Below are 12,410 nucleotides of genomic sequence, written 5' to 3'. Positions count from 1 at the left end.
TATTCACCACCTGCATCATTCACAAGTTATTCACCATCCGCATCATTTGCAAGTTATTCACCACCCGCATCATTTGCAAGTTATTCACCACTCACATCATTTGCAAGTAATTCACCAGCCATATCATTTGCAAGTTATTCACCATCCACATCATTTGCAAGTTATTCACCATCCGCATCATTGTGTATGTTATTCACCATCCGCATCATTTGCAAGTTATTCACCATCCGCATCATTTGTAAGTTATTCACCATCCGCATTATTCCTATGTTATTCACCATCCGCATCATTCCTATGTTATTCACCATCTGCAACATTTGTAAGTTATTCACCATCCGCATCATTCACCATCTGCATCATTTACCTTCCGCATCATTCGTAAGTTATTCACCATCCGCATCATTCACCATCTGCATCATTCACCATCCGCATCATTCACAATTCATATCATTTGTAAGTTATTCACCATCCACATCATTCACCAACCGCATCATTTGCAAGTTATTCACCATCCGCATTGTTCCTATGTTATTCACCATCCACATCATTTTCAAGTTATTCACCATCCGCATCATTCACAAGTTATTCACCATCCGCATCATTTGCAAGTTATTCACCACCCGCATCATTTGCAAGTTATTCACCACCCACATCATTTGCAAGTAATTCACCAGCCATATCATTTGCAAGTTATTCACCAACCACATCATTTGCACGTTATTCACCATCTGCATCATTGTGTACGTTATTCACCATCCGCATCATTTGCAAGTTATTCACCATCCGCATCATTTGTAAGTTATTCACCATCCGCATTATTCCTATGTTATTCACCATCCGCATCATTTTCAAGTTATTCACCATCAGCATCATTCACAAGTTATTCACCATCCACATCATTTGCAAGTTATTCACCATCCGCATCATTTGCAAGTTATTCACCACCCGCATCATTTGCAAGTTATTCACCATCCGCATCATTGTGGACGTTATTCACCATCCGCATCATTTGCAAGTTATTCACCATCCACATCATTCACAAGTTATTCACCATCCGCATCATTGTGGACGTTATTCACCATCCGCATCATTTTCAAGTTATTCACCATCCGCATCATTTTCAAGTTATTCACCATCCGCATCATTTTCAAGTTATTCACCATCCGCATCATTGTGTATGTTATTCACCATCCGCATTATTCCTATGTTATTCACCACTCGCATCATTTTCAAGTTATTCACCATCCGCATCATTCACAAGTTATTCACCATCCGCATTATTTGCAAGTTATTCACCACCCGCATCATTTGCAAGTTATTCACCACCCGCATCATTTACAAGTAATTCACCAGCCATATCATTTGCAAGTTATTCACCATCCGCATCATTGTGTACGTTATTCACCATCCGCATCATTGTGTACGTTATTCACCATCCGCATCATTGTGTACGTTATTCACCATCCGCATCATTGTGTACGTTATTCACCATCCGCATCATTTGCAAGTTATTCACCATCCGCATCATTTGTAAGTTATTCACCTTCCGCATTATTCCTATGTTATTCACCACTCGCATCATTTGCAAGTTATTCACCATCCGCATCATTTGCAAGTTATTCACCATCCGCATCATTTGCAAGTTATTCACCATCCGCATCATTTGCAAGTTATTCACCATCCGCATCATTTGCAAGTTATTAACCATCCCCATCATTTGCAAGTTATTCACCATCGGCACCATTTGCAAGTTATTCACCATCCGCATCATTTGCAAGTTATTCACTATCCGCATCATTTGCAAGTTATTCACCACCCGCATCATTTGCAAGTTATTCACCACCCGCATCATTTTCAAGTTATTCACCATCCACATCATTCATCATCCGCATCATTCACCATCTGCATCATTCACCATCTGCATCATTCACCATCTGCATCATTCACCATCCACATCATTCGTAAGTTATTTACCATCTGCATCATTCACCATCTGCATCATTTGCAAGTTATTCACCATCTGCATCATTCCTATGTTATTCACCATCTGCATCATTCGTAAGTTATTCACCATCCGCATCATTTGCAAGTTATTCACCATCCGCATCATTTGTAAGTTATTCACCATCCGCATTATTCCTATGTTATTCACCATCCGCATCATTTTCAAGTTATTCACCATCCACATCATTCACAAGTTATTCACCATCTGCATCATTTGCAAGTTATTCACCATCCGCATCATTTGCAAGTTATTCACCACCCGCATCATTTGCAAGTTATTCACCATCCGCATCATTTGCAAGTTATTCACCACCCGCATCATTTGCAAGTAATTCACCATCCACATCATTTGCAAGTTATACACCATCCGCATCATTGTGTACGTTATTCACCATCCGCATCATTTGCAAGTTATTCACCATCCACATCATTCACAAGTTATTCACCATCCGCATCATTGTGGACGTTATTCACCATCCGCATCATTTTCAAGTTATTCACCATCCGCATCATTTTCAAGTTATTCACCATCCGCATCATTTTCAAGTTATTCATCATCCGCATCATTCACAAGTTATTCACCATCCGCATCATTGTGTATGTTATTCACCATCCGCATCATTTGTAAGTTATTCACCATCGGCATTATTCCTATGTTATTCACCACTCGCATCATTTTCAAGTTATTCACCATCCGCATCATTCACAAGTTATTCACCATCCGCATCATTTGCAAGTTATTCACCACCCGCATCATTTGCAAGTTATTCACCACCCGCATCATTTGCAAGTAATTCACCAGCCATATCATTTGCAAGTTATTCACCATCCGCATCATTGTGTACGTTATTCACCATCCACATCATTGTGTACGTTATTCACCATCCGCATCATTGTGTACGTTATTCACCATCCGCATCATTGTGTACGTTATTCACCATCCGCATCATTGTGTACGTTATTCACCATCCGCATCATTTGCAAGTTATTCACCATCCGCATCATTTGTAAGTTATTCACCATCCGCATTATTCCTATGTTATTCACCACTCGCATCATTTGCAAGTTATTCACCATCCGCATCATTTGCAAGTTATTCACCATCCGCATCATTTGCAAGTTATTCACCATCCGCATCATTTGCAAGTTATTCACCATCCGCATCATTTGCAAGTTATTCACCATCCGCATCATTTGCAAGTTATTCACCATCCGCATCATTTGCAAGTTATTCACCATCCGCATCATTCTGTAAGTTATTTTGTAAATATTTTTCTCATGAAACTTCTTCTTTTTTTGCTTTTTATGTCTCCTCTTCTTTTTCTTCTTCCTTTCTCTCCGCCCCTATTTATTTTTAATTCATGTACGTAGTACACATGAAGTTGACTATCCATGATTAATCAACTCGCCCAAGTCTCTCATCTTCCTTCTCATTGAAAATGTCGATGCATTTTAAGCAATGACGTGATTCGCAATAACCTGCTTTATATTTATCTGCCTTCAGCTGAAGCGTGATTTGATATCCGAGATGAAGTATGTGGAGGTCTACCTCGTCGCTGACAACAGAGAGGTATAATGAGATTTTAACATCAGTCAAAATATCCTTACAATGCAACTATGTCAGCCTTGGATCTGTCATTCGGGCAGGCTGTAGAATGACTATTCTATCATTCGTGTAGCCTATAATGAAGTGAGTGACAGAAACTTGGTTTTGTTTTTTCTCTTTTTTTCCTCTGACAGTATCAGTCTCTAAGCAAGGATGTGAAAAAGGTTCAGAACAGGATGATTGAACTGGCTCATCAGGTGGATCTGGTATGTGTCACATCATTACTCTAGGATGCTTTCTCAATTAGGTCAAAAACAAAAGTGGGGTTCAGGCAAACGTATACCATAGACAGTTTAGGGTTATTTTTTATTTTTGGGGCTATTTATATGTTCTAGCAATTTTGAAGTGTAGTTGAACTCCCCTGCATATGTTGCTTCTTCAATGTCAGACATGAGATCAGGGCCGACTCTCTAGACACATCTCGGGCATATTATACAGTCTGGCATCCCGCCTTCATCTCCAAATTCTCTGCCGATGGCATCCAAAGCCAACTCCGCATATGGCTTGCTGACTTCCTCTACTCTCGTAGCCAAAGGTGCTGCTCTCAACGGAATCCTTTCATCTCCTCTCGAATCCTTGTCAAGGCTGGAGTGTCACAAGCCAATGTTCTGGGCCCAGTCCTGTTCCTAATCTTCATCAACAATCTCTCTGACTCTGGAAAATACGCTCTATGTTTTTGCTGATGACTCCAATCTCTGCCGCTCCATACCTCATCCCTCAGATTGGCAGGCAGCATCATCTTCCCTCTCTTTAGACCTTGATAGAATCACAACCTGGTCAAACACTTGGAATATGTCTTTCAATCCTTACAAATCTCACATGCTCTATATCTCTCCCAAATGATCATCTGGTGAACCCTTCCATATATTTCCTCAACAAAGTTATTGAAGAATTTAGTCACACTGAAACTTTTGGGCCTCACCACCAGCCATGATTTTTCTTAGGGAAACCACATATCTAACTTGGTCTCCAACGCCAACCCACCTCACCCCCATCCCATCCCCCCCAGGTTTTTTCAGGTCACACAAAATCTGCCAGTAACCCACTTCTGGTGGAACTTCCATCATCTTGGCTCACTGCTCACCTCCACGAACGACTAACAGGGTTGGTGGCAGGAACGGCATCCGGCCATAAAACATTGCTTCAAAAAGGGGACCATGGTGCCTGAAAAAGGCCAACCCCTGCTCTGCGGGGAAAAATGGCCTCCAAAGGTGGTTCTAAAGGTGGTTCCAGGGGTTCACCAAAGCCGAGTTGAAATGGTTTCTCACGCGTCATGCATAAATCATGTATATGTTTATGGTAACTCCCAATTAATCAGAAAGTAACTATTACCATGCGCATTGCCGAATGCAAAGGGAACGGAAAAGAATTGAAGAATGTCAAAGCTTTGCTATTCTAATTCCTCGCAGCAGAGTCACTTGGACTATCGGGATTGGCTCGTGAAGGAGTCCGTTCACAAGGCCAAATGCAGGATCTGTGAGAAGACATTCAATATTAGGAATGTGGGGGGAAAGTGCACCTCGGAGTCATGCAAGAGGTGCCAGGCACCAAAGCGTAGTGTCACATGTGATCGCAAGTGGTCCAACTCCCGTAATACACAACTACCGGGAACACCTCTTCGTGATGGTTGTACCCACAAATGCAAGTTGCGGACCAAATATTCCCAATTCTTCTCTACTGCTGGATTCGTCAGGACAGCGCAGTCACAGTCAGAGTGGCGATCGGTCCCCATGGACCAGCCTTTTCCCTCTTGTCTCTCTCTCTCTCTCTCTGGGTCACTCCTGCGAGATCGATCGGCTGTCTCTGTGCTTGTTCAAGAGAACTGTCCGGGGCTATACAAGAACAACAACAACAACAACTCCTGTAATACAGAATGTTTTGGCTCCAGAACAGGTAGTTGTACTTCAGTTGTGTTTATTTTATATTTATTGTCTGTCTTCCCAAATCCAATCCAAACGTTCATCTATAATGATTTGTTTTGTCAAAAAAGGCAGTACGGTAGCTTAGACGATTTGAGTTTTATTGGAAATTTATGTACAAGTGATGTGGGGAAATCCAACGGCACTTGTACATATAGCATGTGTTGAAGTCCTGGAAAACAGCTTTTTGGCCTGGAATACTCTTGGAAAACTCCTGGAAATTTGGGCTGGCGTGTCGGGCCCTAACCCTAACCCTAACAACTAACCCTAACAACCCTAACCCTAACAACTAACCCTAACCCTAACAACTAACCCTAACCCTAACCCTAACAATCCAGCGTCCAATGCCGGTTAGGGTTAGTTGTTAGGGTTAGGGTTAGGGTTAGTTGTTAGGGTTCAGGGTTAGGGTTAGGGTTCAGGGTTAGGGTTAGTTGTTAGGGTTAGGGTTAGGGTTAGGGTTGGTTGTTAGGGTTAGGGTTAGTTATTAGGGTTGTTAGGGTTAGGGTTAGTTGTTAGGGTTAGGGTTAGTTGTTAGGGTTAGGGTTGTTAGGGTTAGTTGTTAGGGTTGTTAGGGTTAGGGTTAGTTGTTAGGGTTAGGGTTAGTTGTTAGGGTTGTTAGGGTTAGGGTTGTTAGGGTTAGGGTTAGTTGTTAGGGTTAGGGTTAGTTGTTAGGGTTGTTAGGGTTGTTAGGGTTAGGGCTAGGGTTAGGGTTAGGGTTCAGGGTTAGTTGTTAGGGTTAGGGTTAGGGTTAGGGTTGGTTGTTAGGGTTAGGGTTAGTTATTAGGGTTGTTAGGGTTAGTTGTTAGGGTTAGGGTTAGCCTAAATCTTCCTCTCTTGGCTCTGCTCACCCCTGCAGTACTACAGTTGTTTTGTAGGTTGGAGTAAAAACAACCTGTAATATTTGAGTGAGGTAATGGCATTAGTGGTTGGTACAAGGTGTGCTGAGGCAATACAATTATCTTAAATTTTTGTGTAGAACTTTTTTTCTCACACATTCAGATTTGTATCTGTCAAACCATTACTCCTACCTATCCTAACCTGCATACAGGATGTAATGTTCCTTTCCCTCCCATCAATCTCTCTCCCTATCTTGTTTGTTCATTCCTTGCTTGGAATGTCCAACTGTTGCCCCACAATCACTTCGTCCCCTTGCTTTGCCATGAGCCCAAATGTTGTCGAGAGGGGAAAAAGAAGATAATTTGTCCAATGCCATTCCACAAATTCATGCTTCCTTCACCCTTTGTAACAAAATATTATCAAGGCCTTCCATTACACGCATTTACCATTGGTACTTGTGCCACGCATTCAATTATTTTCTCTTCTGTTTTTAAAAACTAAATTCGGGGGAGAGGGGTGTGAAAGGGATGCCTGATCGGGTCTCGTGATTGCCTTGTTTATGCTTCTTCCGTAGTTCTACCGGCCTCTCAATGTACGAGTGGCTTTGATTGGAGTGGAAGTGTGGTCGAATGGAGACCTCATCCAGCGTGACTACAGCTCCAGTGATACTCTCAAACGCTTCCTCGAGTGGCGACGGACAGACCTCCTCCGTCGAGTTGCCCATGACAACGCTCAGCTCGTGGCGTGAGTTACCTTTCTTGATGATGAACTAGTGGGTATGTGAGTAATATATTGCCATGATGCTCATGTCGTGCATGCGTGCACACACACACAAACACACACAGAGACACACACATACGTGCACACACAGACAGAGACACACACACAGAGACACACAGACACACACACACGCACAGACAGACAGACACAGACACACACACACACACACACAAACACACACAGAGACACACACATACGTGCACACACAGACAGAGACACACACACAGAGACACACAGACACACACACACACACACACAGACACACACGCACAGACAGACAGACACAGACACACACACACACACACACACACACACACACACACACACACAGACACACACACAATGAAGCTCGTGTGTGCCGTTGGTTGTCACCTCCTGAAACCCACCAATGGAGATAACAACCAACGACACACACGAGCTTCATTAAAACGAACATAATTTTTCCGTGGGCTAGTCATTTTATTGGACATTCCCTGTACCAGGAAGCCTCATCACATTTCATACCCCTCTCCCTTCCTCTCACCTCCACTTTCCCCCAAAAAATGGCGACCCTCTCATGTTCAAGTTGCAAAGGAACATATCGTTGTGTTGTTTAAAATGGGGTTCTTTGTTCTCACAAAGGTAATTAAAACGTGTGTGTGTGTGTGTGTGTCTGTGTCTGTGTGTAAATCTGAAAAAAGATGTAAATTATAATATTTGTAATGTTACCATTTGGGTTTTGTATAGTACTAGCAGGGATACCTGGTAATGCCCGGGTACCCCTGATATTATTTTTTTTGGGGGCGAGGGACCAATACCATTTCCTTACACCCACTAAGGAATGGGGTTGGGATCATTTATTATTGCCTATCACATCGCTACAAAATCATCGGCACTATAGAGCCATTAAAAAGAAAAAATGAAACTTTTACTTTATAAAATTTCCCAAAAACGTTTTTTTTTTTTTTTTTTTTTTTTGCCCAAAAACATTCCCCCACACTGACTGATGAAGCTCTGAACGGTTGACAAAGATCCGTTCAGCTCTCTCTGAAAAAATGGTGACACAAACACAAACAGCTCTCTTGTGGTATAGAAACTCAATCTGTATCCATCACGTAGCATGTTCTGTTATCAAGCAAAGCTTTATTTCTATTACTAGCAACGGTACCGGGCCTAGGGGTGGGGCTTCAATTGGGAGACCCAAATGAAAAAGCAAAATATCGGAAATTGAGGGCTTTTTTTATTTTAAACGATTTATATAAACATTCGTTAAATCATGTCACATGCAAATCATCAAAATCTAAACAGTATTTGTAGAATTTCAATAAAAGCCACATCACTGTTCGTATCTGTAAATATTATTCCATCGTGTTTGTAAAAACTGGAAAATTAGGGAAAAAATTGGAAAAACAATATAGCCTATTTTACTCCACGGGGTCCCAGGATTACCCACCGAAAATTTCGTTGTGATCGGTTCAGCCGTTTTTGCGGTACCTGGGAACAGATGGACAGACAGACGGACAGACATTTGGTGAATTATAGTAAAGATATATCGGTAAATATTATTCCATCGTGTTTGGAAAAACGGGAAAATTTGGAAATTGGAAAAATTAGAAAATTTGAAAAAATTGGAAAAACAATATAGCCTATTTTACTCCAGGGGGTCCCAGGATTACCCACCCAAAATTTCGTTGTGATCGGTTCAGCCGTTTTTGCGGTACCTGGGAACAGATGGACAGACAGACGGACAGACATTTGGTGAATTATAGTAAAGATATATCGGTAAATATTATTCCATCGTGTTTGGAAAAACTGGAAAATTTGGAAATTGGAAAAATTAGAAAATTTGAAAAAAATTGGAAAAACAATATAGCCTATTTTACTCCAGGGGGTCCCAGGATTACCCACCCAAAATTTCGTTGCGATCGGTTCAGCCGTTTTTGCAGTACCTGGGAACGGACGGACGGACAGACAGACAGACATTTGGTGAATTATAGTAAAGAAGATGAATGATACTTTTAAGTTCAACTTTTTATGATATACAGTCAACGCTACACCTCTAACCAATCACAAACAAGTAATTTCAGCAAAGCTTCCCAGTTAAGCTTTATTCACTTCCCTTGGTGAGACCTGCAGTTTAACTTTCTTTATTCCTAAACCCACTTCCAATTTTGCACCATCAAGTTCGAAAATTACTATTTTGATCAAAATCGAAACATATCGCTGTCATTGTATCTCTATCATGCCAATTGTTTTCACAAAGTTGTCTAATGTAACCACGCGCAGCTTTGCGCAACAATTATATAGCACTAGCAGAAGTACCCGGCATTGCCGGGCGGGGGAGGGGAGGGGGAAGGGGAGGGGGAAGGGGAGGGGAGGGGAACGGGGGAGAGGGGAGAAGAGGGGGGAAGGGGAGAAGAGGGGGGGGGAGGGGAGAAGAGGGGGGAAGGGAGGAGGGAGGGGGAGGGGGAGGGGGGAGGGGGAGGGGGAGGGGGGACGGGAAGGGGGAGGGGGGAGAGGGGGAGGGGAGGGGGAAGAGGGGAAGGGGTAGGGGAGAGGGGGAAAAGGGAGCGGGAGGGGGAAAAGGGAGGGGGAGGGGGAAAAGGGAGGGGGAGGGCGGAAAGGGGAGGGGGGAAAAGGGAGGGGGAGGGGGAAAAGGGAGGGGGAGGGCGGAAAGGGGAGGGGGGAAAAGGGAGGGGGAGGGGGAAAAGGGGAGGGGGAAAAAGGGAGGGGGAGGGGGAGGGGGAAAGGGGAGGGGGAGGGGAGAAGGGGAGGGAGTAGGGTGGAAGGGGAAGGAAGGGGGAGGGGAGGACGGAAGCTCTGACGCTCGGAAGCTCGGAGGACGGGGGCTTCTGCTTCTGCTGCTAATCCCTCCCCCTCCCCCTCCTCCTTCGCACAAATTACACCGTGAAGGCCCAATGGCCATGTCTATGCCACAAATCAAGTACGTGAGCGAGTCGAGCGCACTGAATTGAAAATATATAGAATGCTCATACTCCGTGAAAAGTGAAGCCGCCGTGTCGCCATCTTGGTTAGCACGACTCGACCAACTCGCTTCGCAGATCTCGTTTGTTTTGAACGTGTGAATTACGTGCGAACGCGTAACTGTGAGTTTATGGCGGCAAGGAGCATCACGTGATCGCTCTGAGCGAATCAGCGTGCTGCTCTGCCACCTGATCAGATTCCATGTATAATATTCCTCGCTGAAATGCGCTGAGGTAAATATGAATAAAAAATATGGATCTCATAAAGATGAAAGAAAAAAAAACCTATGTGGTGTGAATGGCAATGTTCCTCGCTGAAATGTGAAAAAACGCAATCGCTTTTCGCTCTGAAATACGTGCGAACGCGTAACTGAGTTAATGGTGGCAAGGAACATCACGTGATCGCTCTGAGCGAATCAGCGCGCTGCTCTGCCACCGGTCAGATTACGTGCATAATATTCCTCGCTGAAATGCGCTGAGGTAAAAATATGGTAAAACAAATTATGAATTTTTTTTTTTTAGGTCGGCCATGTTCTTCCCAGGCTCAATGGCCATATCTATGCCAAATATCAAGCACGTGAGCCTCTCCGTTTAGGAGTCTATCGGTAACATTACACACACACACACACAAACTGTGTTTTATATATATAGATTACACATTTTGCATTTAAAATAAAATACCAGATTTTAAAAATGTATTTTAAATCTAATCTGAATTTTTAATCTGCAAAATGGTAAAAGGAGTCGCCGAGACGCAAAAAATAAAAGAATTGAGAAACATGTCTTTCCTTGGGGGTTGTCCAATAGCGTTCATTCAATAGTGTTCTGTGTCAGTGAATGAGTGAGTGATTCCGCACTGGTTTTCAGATCTACCCTAATATATACACTACAGTGAGTAATGGGGATGTAATTAGCATTATGTAATTAGCAGGATGTAATTGTTTTTTTTCCCCTCTCCATTCGACCCTTTCGCCTCCAAACCTTCTTTCGCTTGTCTCTCCGCACTCCCCTACCTTCTTTTTTCTCTCCTATACTCCCCTTCCCCTTGTCTTCCTTTCCTCCATATAGCCAACACTACTCCCCTTCCCCTTTTTCCATACCCAAACCAAGCATACAAAATAAATACATGGCTTCTTAACAGACATCATTGTCTATCCTAGTGGTGGAATTTTCGAAGGAGGCACCGCGGGTAGGGCTACTCAAGGCACCATGTGCTCTCGTGATCACTCTGGAGGGGTCAATCTGGTAAGACCCATTTTTTGCACCGTTCCATCGCCGTGCTGTTTAACGTTCTTATTTTGAACTGAGCGATTAAACAACTGCATTGATGTCAAACAATGTGCTTCATTTTGCGTTATTATTACTTTTTTGCCATTGGGTTTTACAAACTGAAATAGTTATAGTATAAGAGGAAACAGAGCTGAAAACAAAGTGCTCATTGAGCATACATGATCTATATCTTCTAGCATGGTAGGGGTTAGCAGGGTTGAGGCGTTTTTGGTAGGGGTTAGCAGGGTTGAGGCTTTTTGGGTAGGGGTTAGTAGGGTTGAGGCTTTTTGGGTAGGGGTTAGCAGGGTTGAGGCTTTTTGGGTAAGGGTTAGCAGGGTTGAGGCTTTTTGGGTCGGGGTTAGCAGGATTGAGGCTAGGAGTTGAGAACTTGGGGATTGGAGGGGACTTGCAAACCTTGGGTTGGTGGGGGGAGTTGAGGACTTGAAGAAATGTGGAGGAGAAAACAGCATTGGGGAAGGGGGGTGGAGAGTTTGGAGAGGGGAGTTGAGGACTTGGGGTGTGTAGAGGGCTTGAAGACTTGCGGTTTTGAGGGGAATGGGGTTGAGGAGAACTAACAAAGGGGAAGTGGAGGACAGAGAGTTGCAGTGGGGGGGGGGGGGGGCAATATAAGAGGTACAGTTGGGAAAGGGGGGTTGAGGTTTTGAGGTGGCACAGAAGGAACAGAGTTGGGAAATGGGTGTTGGGATTGAGGACATGAGGTTTGGGAGGGGGCTTGTGGACTTCGTTGAGGACTTGAAGATGAGGGTTAAAGACTTGAAGTCATGTTTTACATTGTGCAGAATATCTGCGAGTCCCAGCTGTTATGCTGTCAATGGACAATCCGAGCAAGCTCCCTAAGTATCCGCACTTTATTGGGAACAAATACCCTTACGACAGTGTGGTGGACGCGGGTTATCTCGTAGTACATTTATGAAGGCACAAGCAATCCTGGAGGAAAAACAAAACATTTAATCAGAGAAAGGGCATTTCTCAACATCTTCCCAATCCAAGCCATCAGGGCAGAATTCGGGC

At 43.5% G+C, this 12,410-nt stretch overlaps 1 protein-coding gene across 4 annotated transcripts in view; it reads left to right on the top strand.

Moving 5' to 3' along the window:
• The window catches only part of LOC137423758 (disintegrin and metalloproteinase domain-containing protein 12), a 211,937-nt gene that overhangs the window by 61,756 nt on the left and 137,771 nt on the right, over positions 1-12,410 (top strand). For all 4 annotated transcript variants that reach the window (XM_068111240.2, XM_068111239.2, XM_068111238.2 and 1 more), the window contains exons 7-10: positions 3,509-3,574; positions 3,745-3,816; positions 6,941-7,110; positions 11,270-11,354. In XM_068111240.2, the coding sequence (XP_067967341.2) occupies positions 3,509-3,574; positions 3,745-3,816; positions 6,941-7,110; positions 11,270-11,354 (393 nt within the window). The remainder of the gene's footprint in view (positions 1-3,508; positions 3,575-3,744; positions 3,817-6,940; positions 7,111-11,269; positions 11,355-12,410) is intronic.

The sequence above is a fragment of the Myxine glutinosa genome, chromosome 3 (genome assembly GCF_964187855.1).
Source record: "Myxine glutinosa chromosome 3, kmMyxGlut1.1, whole genome shotgun sequence".
NCBI lineage: Eukaryota > Metazoa > Chordata > Myxini > Myxiniformes > Myxinidae > Myxine > Myxine glutinosa.
Note: the sequence above shows the minus strand (reverse complement) of the source record. Positions and strands in the feature narration are given on the sequence as shown.